This window comes from Amia ocellicauda, chromosome 18 (genome assembly GCF_036373705.1).
Source record: "Amia ocellicauda isolate fAmiCal2 chromosome 18, fAmiCal2.hap1, whole genome shotgun sequence".
NCBI lineage: Eukaryota > Metazoa > Chordata > Actinopteri > Amiiformes > Amiidae > Amia > Amia ocellicauda.
The window spans coordinates 14,219,319-14,239,694 of NC_089867.1; the positions used below are offsets into that span (position 1 = coordinate 14,219,319).

Sequence of the window (20,376 nt, forward strand, 5' to 3'; positions counted from 1 at the left end):
GACCAAATAACTCAAAAGTTTTGTGCTGCAGGTGACTGACAACTTGATTAACTCATTACTGTGAGAGTAGATGTTTATTTTTCAAGTTCAGCCTCACATAATGGTTAATATGAAGCTCTGTTTGATTGAGTTTCTCTTCTGTTGCTGCCTGCCTGCAACATGTACTGTTTTGTTTGTGTTCCCTTTCCATTTCCACACCAGCTTCCTTGGCCACCTTGTCATTGATTCAGTCTGCTCTGTAGTGTAAATGGCCTGCTTTAGATCTTCTCAGAGATCCTTGCAGCTAAATGCTAATTTTGGCTAAATCAGTAGCTTTCTGTGTACGTCTGCAGGGCAACAGCAGGAATCTGCAGAGGAAGTGCTTTGGCTCTAATACAAAGTGCATAGACTGTGAACGGATTTCACAAGGGGGTGTGGGGATGGGGTCTGGTGTTTGAGACTGTCATTGATGTGTTTTTTTGTTTTGTTTACAGGGGGAAAAGTCCAGCTCAAGCAGAACTGTGCTTTCTTAATAAGTGTAAATGGCTGGAAATGTATGGCGTGGATATGCACTTTGTAAAGGTATGTATGACACAGGTATTTCAGAACACATTTGAATGGAAGCGGTGCTTTGTGACTGGAGTAGGAAATCAGTCCCTCTGTGTCACTCGTACCATACCTCACAGAGCGTGAGTTTAACAAGTTTTCTTGTTTTGATTCGTGCAACTATCCACTATCAAATGATGTAAATATATTTATTTATTTTTAAAGGATTTGAGGGAAAGTAATAAATCCAATACTGGCGCTGCAGAGCGTGGAGGTGCATGGCTGAAAGGAGATGCTGAGTTCTCCGATTTTCTGTTGGTATTATCCAGTGCTGCTGGCTCTTGCAGGGTGAGATTATAGCAGGGAGAGTGTAGCCGCGCGGGACTCTGCCAGGGCCTCGGCTGAAACGATAATAAATAAATAAACCGATTAAGAGAGCGCACAGCGTGAGGTGTCTGTGACATTGCTCTCCGGGGGACGATGGTTGGCCACACTTCAGGTCAAGGGTTATTGACATGTGGTTTGACAACACTTAATTAGAGAAAAACCTCACCCCCAGTACCCCTTTTGTATTGTACTGTCACTTAGAGCCGGTTCTGACCTCTGACCTGACCATTATTTGCGAGGATTGACTCGGATGTATTAAATAGTGTCTTGTTATGCACTGACATCTGGTTCTGTTGTCCGTTGTAGATTATTAATTGCTGTATTGTTTCTTTGTTCCACCTCACCTCTCTGGTCAGTCCAAGCTGGCAGTGGCTGTGATTTGGCCCCAGTAATGTACAATCCTCGGCTGGCCCTCCGCAGACTCTGCTCAGTGCAATCCAAGACGCCGCTCTAATGACCATCTGCGTTCGAACCGGTGATCTGAATATAGGAATTGAATTACTGTATGATGAAGCTCGGCTAAATTAAATATGCCAAGATGAACCCTGACAGGCCAGCGCAACGCAGGCAGGATCAGTAAATGGGTTTGAAAACGTCTCCTTCAATCAGCGCTTTGCATAATCTTCTCAGAACTAATTGCATTATAAGTGATTGATTACAAGTGATGTTGTTTGTCCTTTCCCTTCATATTGCCATGGTGATGACATATTATCGTTCCATTATCGGTCTTCGTTGGTCGCGGCACACTGAGTTGGAGGCTGGGTGCTGCCGGCGCTCCGTGCTTCTCCCCCCCTTCCTCGGCACTCGGTGTGTTAAGTGGTGATTTCTAATGGAAGGAAAATAGACGAGGCTGCCGATCCTCACAAGCGTGTACACTGTGGAGCGGTCCATTGACACCTTCCAATGTGCTTTCAGAAGAAGTGTTAAACTCATAATACTAATAACATATTTTTGAAGTCAACATTTGTATATAAATCATCTATATAGGTCTTTTTAAACATAAACGCTGCATATATAAATATTTCTACCAGATCTCCTTGCTGTATCATCGTCAGTCCTGTTGAAACTGCAGTAATGTCTTGCTGAATTGACTTGAGTTTGAGCCCTGATGTTCTGTAAAGCCATGCGCAGTGTTATTGAGACTCCTCTACACGAAACAGCACACTCTCGGTGGCTTCTCTTCCCTGGGTGCGTCTCCCATGGGTCTTCTCCAGAGAAGTCCATCTGAATCATAGCTGGTTGTTAGAGTGTGATTGTGTGTTGTAGTGTTTCCCAGAGCAGCTGACCTTGACCGTGACCTTGTCACCTCTTGGCCTTTTCCCAGGGACGAGACGGTTGTGAATATGCCCTGGGACTCACTCCGACTGGAATCCTCGTGTTTGAAGGAGCCAACAAAATCGGCCTGTTCTTCTGGTAAGGAACACTTTACTCATTGTTTCAATTAACACTCGTAGTGTTATCCCTAGAAGGAGTTATAGTCAACATCATTGTCCTCACTGTTGATGTCATACATATTTCAAAGAGTTGGACCGAACTGAGTGGCGCTATCAGAAACTCTAACAGACTTTGCATGTGACTTCTTCTGTATTTTAAAACACTTTACCCCCCTCCCCGCCCCAATAAGTGTTTTTTCTTGCATTCATCTTTTGGGGCTTCTTCAGTCTGATATGTTCCTACAACATCTGTCAAACACACTCCCTGATTAAACTAGAGTAACCGTAATGAGCCCTCTCATGTCTCGTTTGCATCAATCTGTATCTGTGTAAATGCTTTCTTTCCCTTCTGACGAACAGTCGGAAGCTGCACAGTTAGTAATTAATTTTTTCATGTAGAAAATCAAAACTGACAAGTGTGTAGGGTGAGGTCTTCCCTTCCATGGGCTTTTTCAGCGTGTGGTGTGGTGGCCATATGGTCGCAGTCAGAGGAGTTCTCTTTAAAGATGTCCCGAACAATATTGAGCATGTATGCACTGTATACACCAGGATTTTTGTGTTCTGTTTTGGGTTTGTATTTGATCATTTATCAGACGTGACTCAGACAAGTGATGTATATTACATTTATTTTTGTATAGTTAAAAATATACTTTTTTTCTCTCTCGTTTTATGCTGGATAGAAGAAATAAAAAGATGCAGACCCAGCAATTTGTACTGAAGCTCTCCAGAGAGGGAGAGTAATTTGTAACTCCTGAATATTTAATAAGTGCCCAGACCTGACTGTGACCCTTCAGTTTCTTATCTGTGCGGCGGTTCAGAGCACTAATATTGACAGATGGTTAGATTAAGGGGCACGATGTCTTCTCCCAAGAGCTCGGAGGCAGCGGTCCTGCAGGACAAGATATTTAGAAGTACACAAATAATAATGATGTTTGAGGATTCACATTGAGGCATTATTGAGGGTATTGTGTTAGCGTTGGACCTGTCAGTCTTGGGTTATCCAAAACACGGTTCATTGACTTCTCTGTTTATAGATCTGTGTATATAAGCATATAAATATACTTGTATTTTGATTGCAGGCCAAAAATCACCAGGATGGATTTTAAGAAGAGCAAATTGACTCTAGTTGTGGTGGAGGACGATGATCAGGTGAGTAGATATTCTGGAGTATTATGTGTAATAAAAGTATTATACTTTGAAATCACATGATCACTTGGTATTACAGTGGGTTGATGCTATCAATCAAGGGTCTGAAACTCCTGTAGGGCTACTGTGTCTTCTGGTTCCTGTTCTGGTGCTCTCTGAATTACGTCACTAACCTAGTTGTGTTATCAATTCGACGTGTTGCATTATGAAATGGTCTCGTACAGATCATGACTTTAAAGATGATAAACTTTAACAACATTTCCTTCCTGTAGAGAGGTTGAAATAATCCAGTTAATCAAACCAGTGAAGTTACTGGAAACTCATGTAATCCCCACCCCATCCACTTAGCAGACCTGCTGTAGGGAATGCAGTAAGTGTGTGTGTGTGTGCCGTGGCAGGGTCGGGAGCAGGAGCACACCTTCGTGTTCCGGCTGGACAGTGCCAAAGCCTGCAAGCACCTGTGGAAGTGTGCGGTAGAGCACCACGCCTTCTTCAGACTGCGGCAGCCCGCACACAGCAAGACCGGCAGGAACGACTTTGTGCGCCTCGGCTCACGCTTTCGGTTCAGGTGAAGACTGCTTTATTTTTTGGATTTGTTTTGTCTTCAATGTGTAAACCACTCTGTGACTACCCTGTGAAGGGTGCTATACTAAATAAAGATTGATTTGATTGATTTGAGTTGTTGCACAAAGCAGAAGAAAGCCTTTCTGTTCATCCCACTTTATTCTCGATTGACTGAAGTTTTTGGTAATAGTTCCACGAGGACCCTGTGACTCAATAGACAGAATCATTTGGCAAGGACTGTATCAAATGTTATTTTCTATTCAATGTAATGAAGTTACCTTTTTAAATGTAAGTGTGTCTGTATTTATTAGGCCTGCAGTATGGTCCTCCTCTCACTATCCACACATGCTCTTCAGTTACTCGTCTCTGTGACGAGAGAGTGTGGGCTCCCATTGGGGCCGTTAATGATGTTTCCTCTCGTTGCTCAACAGTGGACGGACAGAGTACCAGGCGACTCACGGAGGCAGGCTGAGACGGAAGAGCACTTTTGAGAGGAGGCCCAGCAAACGATACCCTTCGCGCAGGCAGTCTATGGTGAAAGGTAGCTCAATGACATTAATCTCTCACTCTCCATTTTTAAATTTTGTTATTTTATTTGTTATGTTGCGTCTCACACTTTGCCTGATTTCCTGATAATGAACAAAATGCAGAAAACCTCAAGCCCTAAGCATCCTTTGTCCAGCTAAAGAAAAACAACTTAAGTGAAGTTTCACCCTAATTTCTCCTTTCAGTGCATCTCGGCACATTGAAGTCAGTACGATGGATTAAGTAATGAATGACTCTCTTTATTACTTTAGTTACTTGAAGCACCTAAGGCTACAGTCTCAAAAGCTTTGTTTTATATATTATGAAGACGTTTGATTTAATTTGGTCTCTCATTGCTGTCAGACAGATAACTCAATAAATAATTTTGACATTGATAAAAATTTCTTGTTTTGTTATTTCTTTCCAAAGCACACAACCCTGCCAAAGCTGCACACCTCAGGTAAGACAAACACAGAAATATTTCAGTAGACGGTTCTGTGCCGATTTATCGGGAAGCAGGGGGAAAAAAAGAAGAGACAATAAAGGTGAAAGGTTACATTTCCCTCAGGGTGTGTTTCTGTAAAAAATGTAAATACATTAAACATCCCCTGAGCTGGAAAAACAAACAGTGATGTGTAGTGTGACCCAAATTGTAACTGATGTTAAAACATAATAGAGCCGAGGCAGCAGCACACATTCGTGTCTTTTATTTATTGATTAGATCGTTTACACAGCCTCTTTTGTTTAATAGTTTTTCTTTGTTTATGCTCTTGCCAAACCAGCCCTTTAAGAGTCTGTGATGAAATTCCATTTACTTGTTTGATTGGTTTTATCTTTTGTTTTAGTTTTTTTTTTTATTATCATTATTATTGTTATTCGTTAGCGCCTAGTCTTTCCAAATCACAGCATCTCTAAAATCAATGCCGCATTACGAAGATGAATGGTCCCTGGAACGTACACACTTATCCAGCATCACAATTATTGATGAGCTTTGACTAATAGCCCCTTTGAACACACGCTGCTGTCACTGATAGGGCTTTTTACACAGCTCTGACTGAGAGGATATTATTCTCCCTGAACGCAGGGAAGTTTGTGTTTTGCGCCATGTTCACGGGTTGTATTTTTGTCTAAATTATAGGGTGCTACATTTGTTTGAAGGAAAGCATAAAACGCGGGGTGGTTTAATCGGAAAGCCTTTTAAATAGATTTTAACCTTTTAAAAGCGTGACTATAATTTGCTGATCAAACCTTTCTATGCTGCTTATATTTGTTTGTAAGCGACACTTCTCAGTTTTTAAATGTATCAAGTCTGTGACCAATAAAAAAGAATGAATGAATGAATAAATGAGTACCAATTTGAGAGATTCTCGTATGCTTCGGTCACGTTGATTTAAATGCACGTTTTAATTTTGTAATGTAGTTTTTGTCTATTTATTTATTTCATTATGATTCAGAGGTAAATATTTGAATACTATTTTCCTTTCTTGGTTTATTGGTTTATATTCTTGTGTTATTTGATGGAGAGGGGATTTGTATGCATTTGCTAGATTTAATATAGTAAATACTGATTACATAGAGTGGTTTGGAATATAATTTAGAGAATATTTGTTATGAAATCCACTTGATGTCTATCTGAGCTGTGTTTAGGGGTGTGATGGGAGTCCCCTTGAACAACATTTATACACTTATTTTCCAGGATGTTTTAAATGGGGCTATCCTTCATCAGTATGTCTTTTTCAGTCCCTTTTAACCAGTAAAGGTCCTTTTTTTTATTTTCTTCCTTAAATGTTTTTTCCCCCTGTTTTTCAGTGTGCAGACCAACCCCGACCCTAGCGTTTATCCGGTAAGCAGTGCAGAAGGAGAAGGCTCGTAGGAATGTATGCCTGTTGTATTATGACCATCGTCACTTACATTTGTTCATACAGTTTGCATATGTGAACAGGTACATATGTGTGTATAGACTGCTCACACAGTTTCTCTCTCTCCTTTTTCTCAGTACAAACAGAACATCCCAACCAGCCATGAGCAGTGGCACGCTGCCCACATCCCTCTCTCCTCACACCTGCCACATCCCGGACACTCGGGCGGCATGAGGTAAGGCCTTGGGTGGGGGGATGAGAAGGTGGAGGGTGGCAAGGGGATACCCATCTCCTCTCAGCACTGAGGACCGAGTTGTACCCGTGTCGCCTGTGTCTCCTGTGGAAGGTCTCTCTTGCTTCGGAAGCTGTTTTATGGATCTTTTACCCTTGCTTGTGGACGAGGGTGAGGGTGATGGGTGCTCTGAGGCTTTAAGGACCGCTGATTTCACACACACAGTCTTCATCTCTGTGCAATCAAACACTACTTGTTCTCCTTTTCACATCTAAGAGGATAACACTTTCGCACAGCTCACAATTAGAGAGAGAGAGAGGGAGAGAGAGAGAGATAGAGAGAGTTTAGCAGACTGAGGGAGTGTAGAGTTTAGACTCGGGGGGGGTACTCAATGGGTACTTTTTTTGTGTGAAAAAGCAACAATCTTTATAAAGAGAAAATGTAGAAAAAGTGCACAGTTAGAAGTCTGAGTCTTCAAAGTCCAGTTTGCAGGTCTCTTATTCCGAAAAGACTGATATCACATCCCTTAGGTTTCAGTCACAGAATGCGTTAATCTGACCGAGAATACATACATGCTCTATGCTGCATGTTATCCCACTACCAGGGTACTACAGCTCCATTATATTCTTACAGTGAAAATAATTGCTTTTATCATTGGTTCAAATTGGTCAAGATTCATGGAAGGTTGGTTCATGCCAGTCATGTGGTCAAAGGGAGTAAAGTAAGCTTTCCACTCACATCTGAGCAAGTCTGATGGTATTTAATTCAAGCGAGGGCTGAAGTGCAGTAATGAAAAGGCAAAGTTGTTCTAGTCGAGTGCTGGTTTGGTGTCGGTGTCTGCGTCAATGTTGGTGCAATAGGTGTGGGTGGGTGGTTGGCTCCTCATGGGATGCTCTCCGTAGTTCTTGGCTTGTGGGCCTGGGCTCTAGGCAGGGTGAATCCGAGGTGCTGGTCTCTGTGTCAGCAGTGTTTGGCAGTAGAATGTGGTGGCATGTTGTTTCTGATAATCTCCTTCCTGAAGGTTTGCGAGAGCTCAGACACTGCACACAAAAGGTCCCCCTCCCCCCGATCTCCGGGGTTGGTGATGGCATTTACCCTGACATGTGATTTCGTATAAAGGCTTTGTTGACTTTGAGCTCTTGACGTCAGTAGGTCAACTTATAGTTCATGGCAGGGGGGCGTGCAGGTAAACACGTCCCATCAACATTGTGTAAAATCCTCAAACCCAGAGACGTAAACTGATGAAAAGCGGGTGTGTTTAACGATAGGCTGCCTGTGTGAAAAGTATCTTCTGCTGCCCTCTGTGGAGGATCCTCCTTTTGTTGGTGCATGTTGTTGCATGATATCTCTATCTCTCTTTCTTTCACACTCTCACTCTCTCTCTCACCTGCCTCACTGTTCCTTGGCGCTTCGCTGGCACAGATGTAGATCTTCTTGCTCTGTGGGTTTCTGCATGACTCCTAAATCTTTCACCACACAGCATTTTTGTTCTTTTTTTAATCCTCAATAATCAGAGCGGTCCAGGTATTTTCTTGGGTGGCACACACTCGCTATGGAATCCGGAATCTCGCTCTGTGTCTTCTTTTCTTCCTTCTTTTCTTCGTCCTTCAACTGCACTCTTTTCACTGCATGGCCACAGTGATCACTGGCTCTTCCGGGGCTCCGCTTGCACTTTGGGGATCTTGTCCTGGCTGGACCTTGACTAACCGCTGCCTGTGTCCTGCACGGTGCAGGCTGCCCCACCCGGAAGAGCTGACGGCACGAGGGTCGCCAACCAGCAAGGAGCCGGACAGCAGATTAATCCTGGAGCAGAACCGCAAGAACTCCAGAACCGTCACCAGCGTGATCTACCAGGACAGCGTCATGACGACACTGTGAATTGAGGCGGCTGGAAGGAGGGAGGGATGGAGGGCGGGCAACAGACACAAACCCCTGCTTTGACTACTAAAAACAAGTGCTGCTCTGTGCACGCGTCTCATCCAACACCCTACGCATGCTCAGTTCCTCTACCACAGCTCATGCCACCATTGACATAGTCCTCTCACCCTCTCTATCTTTATCTCTCCCTCTCTCCTCTCTCTTTGGAGGAATGGATGTATGGTGGAGAGGAAAGGAAAGAAGAGTCAATTAATGACAAGAAGCAGACTTTATTCATGGCAAGCAGGAAATGAGTGATTGGTTTCTATTTTGTTTTATTAGATCGCATCAGTATTTTTATTGGAAATATATATAGAGATGGATGTTTTAATTATAATTTTTTTTCAATATGTCCATGTGGGTTGTAGAGAAATGTATTCGGAAATGTAAAGGTGGTTTTATTGAAACACTTGATCCACCGTTTGACTCAAAGGTTTTATGGGTTATGAGGAGAGAGCTGTCTGTGCTCTATTGTCCTCCCCATCTGTATTTTATCTGAAAACAAATGTTGTATATCATTTTTTTGCACAAGATGTCCTTTTAATAATAAAAAATCATAACTAATATAAAGGAAGGAAGCTTCAAGATCAACCTGGATATTACTTGTTTTCTTAATTAAAATATATATATTGGTATATATATGATTTAAAACACCATATTTTCAACATCTGTAAAAACAGATGTATACTGTATTATCTATCTAGTCTTCTCAGGATCATAGATGATGATGTGCTTTTCTTTACTTTGTTTTAAAGGTTAAGGAAGTTTTGGTTTTGAGTCACTTGGTTTGCAGTGTTGTAAGGGAATGCAGTCACTTCTGGGGATGGGGGATTACAGAGCAAATTGCTGAAAGTTTATCAATCTTTGGTGATCCTTCTAAATGTTAATACTGTATAGAGGAGTATGTTAGTGTAGGGTGCTGATTTTCTGGTGGGGACAGTTTTTGTGAAGTTTTATATTGAGTTTATTCTGTTCTTAATATATCTCTTGATTGGTGGCTTTGTTTTACAACATACAAACAAATCATCATGACAAAAAATAATGTGTGTGCGTGTGTGTATTTATGAGCTAAAACAAAAGTGTTCAGACAACACACAAATGCCATAAGATCACAATGTATTTCATGGAGTGTAGGCACACCATTCTTTTTACTGAGTGCTGCAATGCTCTTGATAGACAGCTGGAGGAGTCCGGGGCAGTTTCTGGGCCAGTGATTTCTACTTATGGATTTGGTAAAATTATGAGGCCATCTTCATTAAATCCCTATGCGGTCTAAAAAATATAAATATAAAAAAATCTTTTTTAAATCCTTTTTAAAAACAACAACCTTGACAAAGTATAGTCCTTTGACAGCAAAGACAGGTTTGTCCCTTTACTTTTAGTTATTTAGTGTATATGGAGAAATCTATATACCCAATGGACATCACCAGTATGGAATATATTTTATATCCCGCCTGTTGTACAAAATAAGGTATTTCTGCAGTGCTAGAGGGTACTTTACAGGGGTCAGGACAGCTTTGTTTATGAATGGGCATTTGGGTGGGCCTTGATGAACTGGGAATAAGCTGATTCTCTGTGCTGTGAAAGCCAGCCCTCTGTGCTCTAGAACAGTTCTTGAGTTCTAGGTTTCAATTCTAGAACATCACCTGAACAACAAGTGGCAGTTTGAGAGATTTCGAAATCTTTTACCACAGCTTTCCAGCAAGGAGCAGCACACAGACGCGCCTGTTCCTACCGGCGGCTCAGAGTGGAGAGTTGAGAGATGAGTCCATTCTGATCCACTCGGAATAAAACTGAAGTGTATCATGCATGTGACCTCTTTCACCTGTCTGCTGGGGAGTCTACAGTCTGTGAATTTTCTGCTTTTTAGAAATGCACAACAGTGTTTCTTATCTGTGATTGTTTTTTTTGTTTTGTTTTGGTTTTTTTCCCCAAATGTCAGCTCTGTTTACATAACGGCACATAACGCTGATAAATTCCGGTCTAAGATTGATTCATTATGAACAGTGACCGTCAGAGTAAAGATAGATCAAATGATCAAATGGGGGGACCTTAACACAGAGCTGTATGTACACCTGCGCACACATAAACACAGACATGTTATATGTACTAGGTTTCTTTCCTAATAAAAAGAAAAGGTGCTGATATCGGAGTGAACGTCCCTGCTGTTGTCCTGGTGCTTATGCATTCTTTTATACACTTCATGAGACGTATGTATTGTATTTTTAAACTATAAATTTTTACACATATACACTACGTTTTTTTAATCTAAGTTTATCAAAAGCTCTGTCCTTGTTCATGTGAAATTCCCATTCTTGACCTCGGCACAGTGTTCTCCGGAGACCACAGGTATCCGTGTCCTGCCGTGTCTTTGTCGAGGCCCTCCTCTCTGGCAGGGTGAGCTCCTCTGGGTTTATCCAAGTTGGCACTGTGGTCCTCAGCTGACACTGCAGCACACTGAACCAGTTCTGATAGTCTCATAATAAGCCAAGAGACGCTAGCCCATTGCAGTTTAGTGAACCACCCTTGTTATCCTGAAATGTCCTCTTTGTTTTTTCTCTGTATACCCTTTGCTTGACTTGTTTTATTTGCACCGCTCGTGTTCTTTCATTAATTTATTAATTAGTAAATTCACACCGATAAAGAGCTCAGATTGGTGCCTGTATGCAGAGCAGACAATACCTCAGTGATACAGCAGAGCCATCCCTAATGTATTGAAATCTGTGCTTCCTCTCTCCGATTGAATTAAAGACTGAATTTCATTACTCCACATTCAGCTGGTTTGTGTAAAAACAGTATTGCTGTTTCATAACCCTTTCAGTAAAATGGAATAATCAACCGCAAAAGATTTCCAGTGATGTGAGTCTAACTTAAACCAATAAGGATTGTTCGCAGTGCTGTGGAAACTAACTGTAGTGGATTTGGGCCAAGCGGTATGAGGAGAGTTCTGTAGAGAGATCAGCAAGGCAGGGTAGAGAGGCTGTGGTACCCGAGCTGCATCACGGAGGCTATAGCCTTGGAATACAGGGTAGAAACTAGCTGTGCCTTTTGCGACTTTATAGAGAACCATAAAGAAGCTTATTAAACTAATCTTATATGGGTGTCGTCATTCCAGGTATAATAATTGATGCCAAAAAGCAGCAAAACTAGGATAATTGTCTCATGTTCAGACAGGGTAACTCACATTATGAGATTAATTCAGCTGCCTTTTCCGTCCTTATTTTCTTCTTGGCACGCTTCTCTTGTGGAGTGTAGCAGCCTCCGCCTGTTCCCCTGAACACATGCCAATATTCCCTCACAGACAGACCTCCCCCGCCCCCGCACAGCCTCACATGCAGGAGACAATTCCTGGTAAAGGAACCCATCTCAGGCCGCCGTTATGCCAAGTGTTCAGTGCAGGATTCATGTGGGGCTCAGGCACCACCGCCACTTGTTTATGCCTCTAGAGACGAGCTCTTAAATAATTCAATGTGGGATACATTGATAGATATAAGGATGCGTAGATGGATAGTGGGCTCGGTCTGGTCATGTTTGTTCGTGTCATGATAAGGGTTCACCAATAGAGCTTTCAGATTTGACATTTTCCACAACAAAAAAAAGCCAAACACTTCTGTTCTGTCAATTTTGTCCGCCAGTGCTGCAGGTAGACTGATTTTCAAAAGCAATTGTCCTGTTATCACACAGAGAGCGGATGACTGACTGACTCCACACACCTTGTAACTAGATTCACCTCAGAATGCTAATACCTTCTCAAAGCCCACAGATGTAGCAGGGAGTAGTCAACATTTCTGCTGAAAAACTCTGAAACTCGACGGGTTCTTCGCAAGATTGTTCCAATTCTAATTCTTAATTGTATGTGTTTAGTAAAATGCTGGCAGAAGCTGAATTTAAGTAAGATATACTTTATTTATTTATTTATTTATTTTTAAGTTTCACCATAGAAAGATAACGTGTGTTATACAATGTTTACCCGGGAGGATAATAACTTATATATAGTTCAGAAGTGGAAGATGCTATTCCCAGCCTCCTACACTGGCTTTTTCTATCAAAAGCACGTTTTTCTGTGGACGCCTCAGTGTATCACCTATCTGTGGACTGTTGGTGCCTGAGGAATATTGCCTATCCAGTAGGAAGCTTGCTGCTCCTGCAAAATAAATGCCACAAACTTCAAGAGATTTTAAAAGGGATGGTTTGCTTTACAAAATGTGACTTCAGTTGTTTGGTTTCTTTGTAAGCTTTAAAGAGGTGCTGAGGTCCATAGCATGTCAGTGTCCACATTAACATCCATGGTTGACTTCAGTAGTGGAGTGTTTTCATTCTCTCTAGCTTGTCTATGAGAAACCTCTTAGCTACAAAGGAGTAGAGGAGAGAATGTATTTAAGCACCACCCAAATATGGGAAACCAAGAACAGCCACAACAACAGAAAAAACTCAAATGGAAAACAATATCCCAAGTAGGTAGACCTTCTAAATCAAGAAGCCTTCTAGTTTGAGAAACAGTAACTCGAGAGGTACTGCATTTAGTGTGCAAATATGATATTGTAGGAGACACTGAACTCTAAATATTGAAGGGGATGAATTGCTCAGTGGGCTGACTAGTGGGCATGCAGGACCCAGAAAAGATAGGCTGGGGTCAGTGCCCATGTGGGAATGCCAAGATATGCTGACAAATGCTTGTTGCCTTCCTTTGTTTGCAGCTACCCTGTGACCACCGTGCCGCAGCTGAACAACACAGAGCTGCAGCAGTACAGCATAGAGGAGAACGGAGGGGCGCCCTACACCAGCAAAGTTGGGGGGCGATGTCAGCATCACCACCACCACCACCACCACCACTCTGGATATGGCGTCCTGACCACGGATAGCAATGAGGCCCTGGGAGTGGGACAGTGTGGCAACAGTGAGTCTCAGCTTTCCCCCGAAAAGCCCTGCCAGGGTAGATGTGCTGCCTTTTATCCTTTTTGGTGGCAGGACAGACAGGAAGTACAATAGAGCACGACTGTGTGTAATTTGATCTTAGTTCCTAATACAATAGTACACATTAAACACAATCCTTTCAGTTTTTCGTGTTCATTAAGATTCCTGCAATTGGTTAACATTGAAAGTGAAATTAAGAAAAGCTTTTACTGATATGTTTTTAAAAAATAATAATTATACCAGTTTTCATCTTGATATTAATGTCATTTTATCTCATGAAATGTGTTTGAAATTGCCTGTGACTGAAGCTTTGGGGTTGTGTGATTATTTAGTAGCACCATGAACCTCTATTCAGTTCTAATCAGACCATTTACTGAATTAAAGAAACATCTGGGCTCCCTTGTTCAGGGTGGAAAAGGGTGAAAAAGCAGGTTTTCTTGTTTGTTTTGAAGCTGTTTATTTAAGCTTGAGCAATGCAAGGATCCTCTCTAAAATCCCTTGTCGGAGAATTGAGACATTAAAGTGCTGACAGCAATTTGCCAGTTGAAAGGAATACAGAAGGACAACTCACTTGAGATGTTCTTCTGTATTATGAAAAATGGGATTATGGTGTTGTTATTTTTGTCTTCATCTACTTCAAGGAGAGCTTGTAGTAGGTAGAGTGTTTTGAACCAAGGTCTCGTCGGAGACTTAAATCCTGTTCAAAGCATGGCTGTATAGGGAATTATCTGTCAAAGGGTGGGATCACAGGCCCTCCTGTAGTCTCCCACTCTCTCCTGAGCTTCACAGGTTGACACCAGACAGACAAACGTCAACCTTCCTTTGGAGTTGCTGTTGTTTAGTTTTGTTTTTCTTCCACTTCCCTATCAGTGCCTTTGTTGCTCCCAGTTTCCTATGTCAGGCTCTGGCTTGGCTGATCAGCTCTCTTCACTACTGGGCTGATTGGGGGATGGTTTGAAGGAGGAATAGTAGAGTAATGACTCAGCTCTGTTGATTGATAGACATCGGCTGCTCTGTTCCCAAGCTGTGGATTTCCTTCTCAAAGCACGACTCAGATTGGGGGCCGATGCTTTACGCTGTGAAGAGCCTGTTTTTCAGTAGCACAATCTTTCTATCTTTCTCTCGCTCAGTCTTTGTAGCTGTCTTTTGAAGTTATCTCCGAACGGGCTCTGCCATACTAAGTGTTATTTGGTCCCTTGTATCACCATGATAAAACTGTAGCTAAAGTACATGTGGCTATTTAATTACTAAGTGGAAATTAGGCTAGTATTCTGTGTGCTGTTGCTGGGATAATTCTGAGTGCATTTAAAATTCTGGGGATATCGTCAGAGGGATGGGTTTCTTTCTGCGTTAGTTTCTGTTTGTGTTTTTCTGTCGTCATGTACTGGTAGATAAGAGTTTTGTTTTTCATGCTGCTGCAGGTACAGTCTCCTGTGTGTTTGTGGAGTCTACAGTGACTGTGTATTTATAGAAGCCCAGCTGAATTTTGGAAAAATGTAATTTGCGCAACCAAAACTCTCCAGTATCACTTCTGATAAGGTGCAAATATAAATAATTAGAAACTGCAGAATTCCCCTAGAAATCATCAGAGGTAGCTTTTGCTTTTCCTACACTGCAGTAATGTGGAATAAACCAGAGCAGCATTGGTTAGTTTGCATTGCACCCTAGTCCCAGTCTTGCAACCTGAGAAACGGAGTGGGAGTACGGACTAATCAATACGCCCATAGCACAGGAAAATGAATAATAATACAAAATAATTAAATAATAATAATCAAACACACACTGTTGAAAGTGATAGACCTTTTATCCAAAGTGCAACGTCTGAAATGGATACCAGAAAATATTGAAAATGATAATATTATTTCAATAACAAATATTATTTTCTATTAACTGCATTATCGAGCTTCCCTGCTAAAGGTGAGCCCATGACAGAGACTCATCATGCCTCTCTACAGCTTTATATGCTGGCCACGATGACTGATTACCTCTTTAACATAAGTAAAACCCCATGTCAGTGATAATTTAATGGTAAGAAGTAAAATTACACACAACATAGCACTGCATACTGTTATAGAAAGCAATCATATGAAATGTTATTGAAGGATAAGTCTATGGCAGGTGAAATTCAGATCAGCACATTTGCAGTGCGGTCCTGTACAGCTGAAGCGCATGCAAATTGACCAGTGCCGATGTTTTATTTATGCCTTTTAGTTCAAATTTTAAATGAGATCACCATGCTCTCGTGCTCGCGGTGTGCTTGGCACCTTAAATTGTTTGACTAACCTCGATTCTCCAGATGCCTGGGGTTGTAATAAAACGCATAGTGCAGTAAAGGGGGTGCAAGAAATAAGAGATGTTTCTTCTTTTAACACTGCAGAGTAAGAATCAGTCTCCTCTGTCTGCATCAGCTTCCTTATTCCTATTGAAATGCTGAAATGCTTTATTCTTAATTAACCGTGAGCTGCAGAAATAAAACCTTGCCTGACCTTCTTTTAATAAGCGTTTGATTGTTGCGTCTGCAGTGCCGAGAGAGATAGCGTTAATTGATACTTTGAGAAGCCCGTTAATGGCATGATCAGGTTTAATTTGGTCGCCTCTCACTCTCACTGATGGAGAACGCTGGTGCTTTGAAGGAAGGCAGGATTCTTATCGCTGAGCCCCTCTGTCACGTCGCATTTCTGTAACTTCAGCGTTCTGCTGTGATGGATTCAAATCTTGCCTTCTTTCATCTCAGCATTTTGCCCAAAAATTATAAATATATAACACATACAAATAAATGTTAATAATAAGAAAAATACTGCATTTGGAAATCCTGACACTGCACACCAATTGTTAGGCGTTGCAGTTGCAGATGTTGCACAATTCTGGGAGAATCACTGGAGACTGAACACAAACCAAGGGAAAGTGATTTCGTTTTTTACAAGGGAGTTGAAGAATCAAGTTTAAAAGAGGCAGCTTGGGGGTGAGAAACTGTTTTGGATCAAGTGGAGGGAAGGTTTGCAGGAGATACAATTATGGTGCATCGTGCACAAGTATGTACTATAATATTGTCCTTTTATTAAAAATTCAGCAGGTAGCATCTCCTTCCGATTGTTTTTCCTGTTACTATTTATTGCAAACAAACCTTGACAATAGCATGATGCTCTGGCTGCCCCCCCAAACTCATTACAACCTATTATCTGTATTTGTCCCTGGAATATAACCTGCTCCAGCATCCTGCGTGTGTATAAGAACACACGTGAGCATGTCATCCAGTAGATCCCTAGGAGAATTCCCCTGCATGCAACGATGAATTAGTTCTTGGCATTAGATGTAAATTGGATCTGGGTTGTAAGGATTTGTGACGAGGCTTAAAAAAACACAACACATAAATATTTACAAGTCAATGTTATCTTAATCTATGCAAAGCTGCGTGTTCTAAAATTCTGAGTAGTGTTGATATTCTTAACAAAATAGCAGATGAAAAGTTGCTATTTTTTATCTGAAAGTCAATTACCATTCACAGCCCTATCATCCCATTATTAATCACTGATACACCCATAATGGTTGGAAAAAGGTTAATTGATACTAAAGGACATATTAAAAGCTGCTTTGAGTGCTATAAACACTGCTTTTAATGAAGAAACTCAGAATGATGTCTTTGGCCTTTTCTGATGGAAGGTTGCCTGCATATCTTTAAATATAAAACCGAAAACAATTGCACTTGAACCTTGAATGTAAACCTTGTAATAAAATATGTATCATGAGGCTGTATTATTCTGCAGATGAATTTGCTTTACCCCTGACTATGTGGTGGTTCATTTGCAAGCTGCAAGGTCACCGGGTGTTAATTGTATTCAACTGGCAGCGGTCTCTTTTCTCCCCGGCCAGATCCACAGTGTAGTACATTGGTGAACTTTCAAAGCTCTTGTCTCCTTTTGTATATGCTCTGTATATTGGCCTGGAGTGATCTATGTGCTGCATTGAATCTCCTGTTGCAGCAACTTTCACAATGTGTGCTGGGATCACCTTGTATCAATTTATTCAAGTGATTGATTTTGTGTTTGCAATTCCACAAAACAAAATGTTGTATATGAAGAGCTGACCGAAGGAGTTTGTATTTTACAGTAGGCTAATGCTGTAATGATCTCAGACACCTCCCACCCTCCTCCTCCTCCTCCTCCTCCTACTTTAGCTCCCTCGAATCTCATGCATCTGTCTCTGTAATGTTTTTGGCATGTTCTCCCAACCCTTTCAGTTTGAAACACCCACCACTAAGGGATCTATTTCCGCCTCCCCTTCCCACTGATCATTAGAGCGATGGCTTGCGTCTCTCTTACCTGCCCTCCTCGCCAGCCTCATCTGATAATCAGCGTGATGGATGGCAGAGAGTGCAAATGTCTTTGTCGGATTAAAAGTACTGTGCCATCCCAATCAACCTGAACAAATTGGAGTGTTTTATTTTGATTGTTATATGACCATGGAGGTGATACCTGCTTTTACAGAGGGTACTACTTAGATGGTTTTAACTGAGCTTGCCTGGGTCTTTAATTGCACTTAGTGAGAAAACTGATGTTTACATGCAGCTCCCAAGTTGCTTTAAATACTGGTTTTCACTTTGTTCATTATTATTTCAATACTAGAATAACCATCCAGTCATAATACAGACAATCCTTCAAAAGTTTCAGTGCAAAGTGGGAAGGCTCCATTACATGTGAGGGCCATACAAGAATACAGTAACACTTTTCAGTCATAAAAGAAAAGGGTATACTTGTAAACATAATTTGCCATTTCAAATTTAAAACCATCACAATCTCTTGCCTACTGGGTTCCCAAAGGCCTCTGCACTGAACTGTTTTGCAGTAGGTCAAGTGCAGCCCCTGATTATTGGGCACTTTGTTGATTGTGATCACGAGTGCTATGTTAGTTTACTGGAAAGCATCCCTGTGCCTAGATACAGATACTGTGTATTTCAAACCATAGCCCTGCACCTTCTTCTGAACAACAGGGCTGTAACAGAAATCTGTACGTGCACCCTGGGTTCTGTCAGTGGTGTCTGTTGGAAAGGAAAAAAAAAACGTTTTCTCCGAGGCAAAGCTATAAAAAATGCGCATGAAAGACAACAATAAAAAGCAAGACCACTTTGTGAAATGGCTAGCCCGAGAAGCAGAGCACAGATTGCCGCATTGAGGACTTGCAGTGAAAATCCTTTTGCGATAGCGTGGGTTTTCCTCTCTGTGGGAAGCTGCCCCCGGGCTTGAACGCTGTGCTAAAGATGAACGCGTTTGTTTGTTTGTGTGTTTTGTTGTTTGGTCGTTTCCAGAGCTGAACTCGGGGATTACATGCCAATATGAGGAGACGGACGCCCGCCTGATGCAAGGGGAGTTGGAGGGGAGCAAAGTGCCTGGACCCTGGCCAGCACTGCACATCAATATCAACAACAAGGTAATCCCCTTCTGCACATCAAACATGGTCAGTTTACCATAGCACTTGTAACAGGCTATTATTGTGGTTTTACCATAGTTAGGGATTGCTTTCTCATCAGTTCCACATAGCGACCATAAGTTAACTGTACTGGTGTACTGTAGTAAATGTAGAAGATTTAGTATCATGTATCCCCATCGCCTCGTATAGAAAACAACAGTGAAGACATACTGAACTCATAGGAAACCACTGCAAAAAGTATGAAATAACAGCAATCAAACCATGTTAACATTGCAAAATAATCTGTTAAATTAACCAGAGTGAACTACCATAAGAGTGAGTACAGTAGGATACACTGCCTGAGATCTGCTCCATTTCTGCTGCCAGCACAGACTGCATGCTTCATCTGGCTGGTATTCAAGACAGGAGGTTTGTGTCTCATACTATCTAGCTGTGACCTGCATTTCTGTTGCTCACTCGTGGCGTATCCCAGTGTTCTGTTTTGTTTTCCTCTGCCGATTAGGTTTGTAGTTTCTGCTCTGGTTGCTATGGACTGTATCAGCAAATGCAAACAAGAAGCTGTAACACAAAGCCATGAGTGATTGGATACGTCTCGGCGGGGAACCGTTTCAGTGTTGCACAGGTCTCTGGGTGCGGTGCTTTCACAGTGGACTGCAGAGCAACCCTGATATGTGTCCCCATGAAGCATGTCCTGTCAGTCCCATTGTAAAACCCTTTTGAGCAACAGGGTTTTCTGGACTGGATAGCAAGGGTTAACAGAGGGAACAAAGGGAAGATGCTGGTGGCATAAACTGCACCTAAAGTAATGTGCTTTGTGACTCTGGGTTGGGGATGAAAGCTGTCCTCCCTGGAGCTTTTAATTCATTATCTGCATAAGACCTCTGAGCCTATGTTCTTTAAAATGTTAACTTGTTCCAATTATGCAAATAATTAGTTCAATTAAGGAATTTGGAGCAGAGATTAATTTAAAAAACCTTGGCAACACTGCAATACTTATAAGTACATTAGACTGGCTCTTTGTGAGTGACAATGCTCAATAAATACTGAATACTAATATGTAGCTTGCCTGTTAAATCAGGTATTCAGCGGGGATTATTCATTGGATTTTGTTCTTCCTTGTTCTTCCTTATGGTTTCTTGATATGTATTATATATATATATATATATATATATATATATATATATATATATATATATATAATTAATTTGTGCTGCTGCATTTTCTGTCTGAAAAGCTTTACCATCCCTTCAAGTGATTTTCTTTCCCAGCATGCTTGTGAGAAGTCCTATCAGGGCGGGAACCAAGAAATAAAACCATACAAATACAGACTAGCATATATGACCAGTAAGGATTTTTAAAATAAAAAGATATAGTGTTAAACCCTACCAGTGAAGGAATATATGTATAATTGTTTTAAAAGCAGGCTCCAGACAACACTGAAAAGCCAAAA

The 20,376-nt window shown here is 41.5% G+C and overlaps 1 protein-coding gene across 2 annotated transcripts in view; it reads left to right on the plus strand.

The window, feature by feature from the left end:
* The window catches only part of epb41l4b (erythrocyte membrane protein band 4.1 like 4B), an 81,909-nt gene that overhangs the window by 44,946 nt on the left and 16,587 nt on the right, over positions 1-20,376 (plus strand). For both annotated transcript variants that reach the window (XM_066691470.1, XM_066691471.1), the window contains exons 8-17: positions 474-561; positions 2,237-2,325; positions 3,425-3,494; positions 3,890-4,059; positions 4,487-4,596; positions 5,010-5,040; positions 6,390-6,423; positions 6,577-6,674; positions 13,286-13,485; positions 18,805-18,926. In XM_066691470.1, the coding sequence (XP_066547567.1) occupies positions 474-561; positions 2,237-2,325; positions 3,425-3,494; positions 3,890-4,059; positions 4,487-4,596; positions 5,010-5,040; positions 6,390-6,423; positions 6,577-6,674; positions 13,286-13,485; positions 18,805-18,926 (1,012 nt within the window). The remainder of the gene's footprint in view (positions 1-473; positions 562-2,236; positions 2,326-3,424; positions 3,495-3,889; positions 4,060-4,486; positions 4,597-5,009; positions 5,041-6,389; positions 6,424-6,576; positions 6,675-13,285; positions 13,486-18,804; positions 18,927-20,376) is intronic.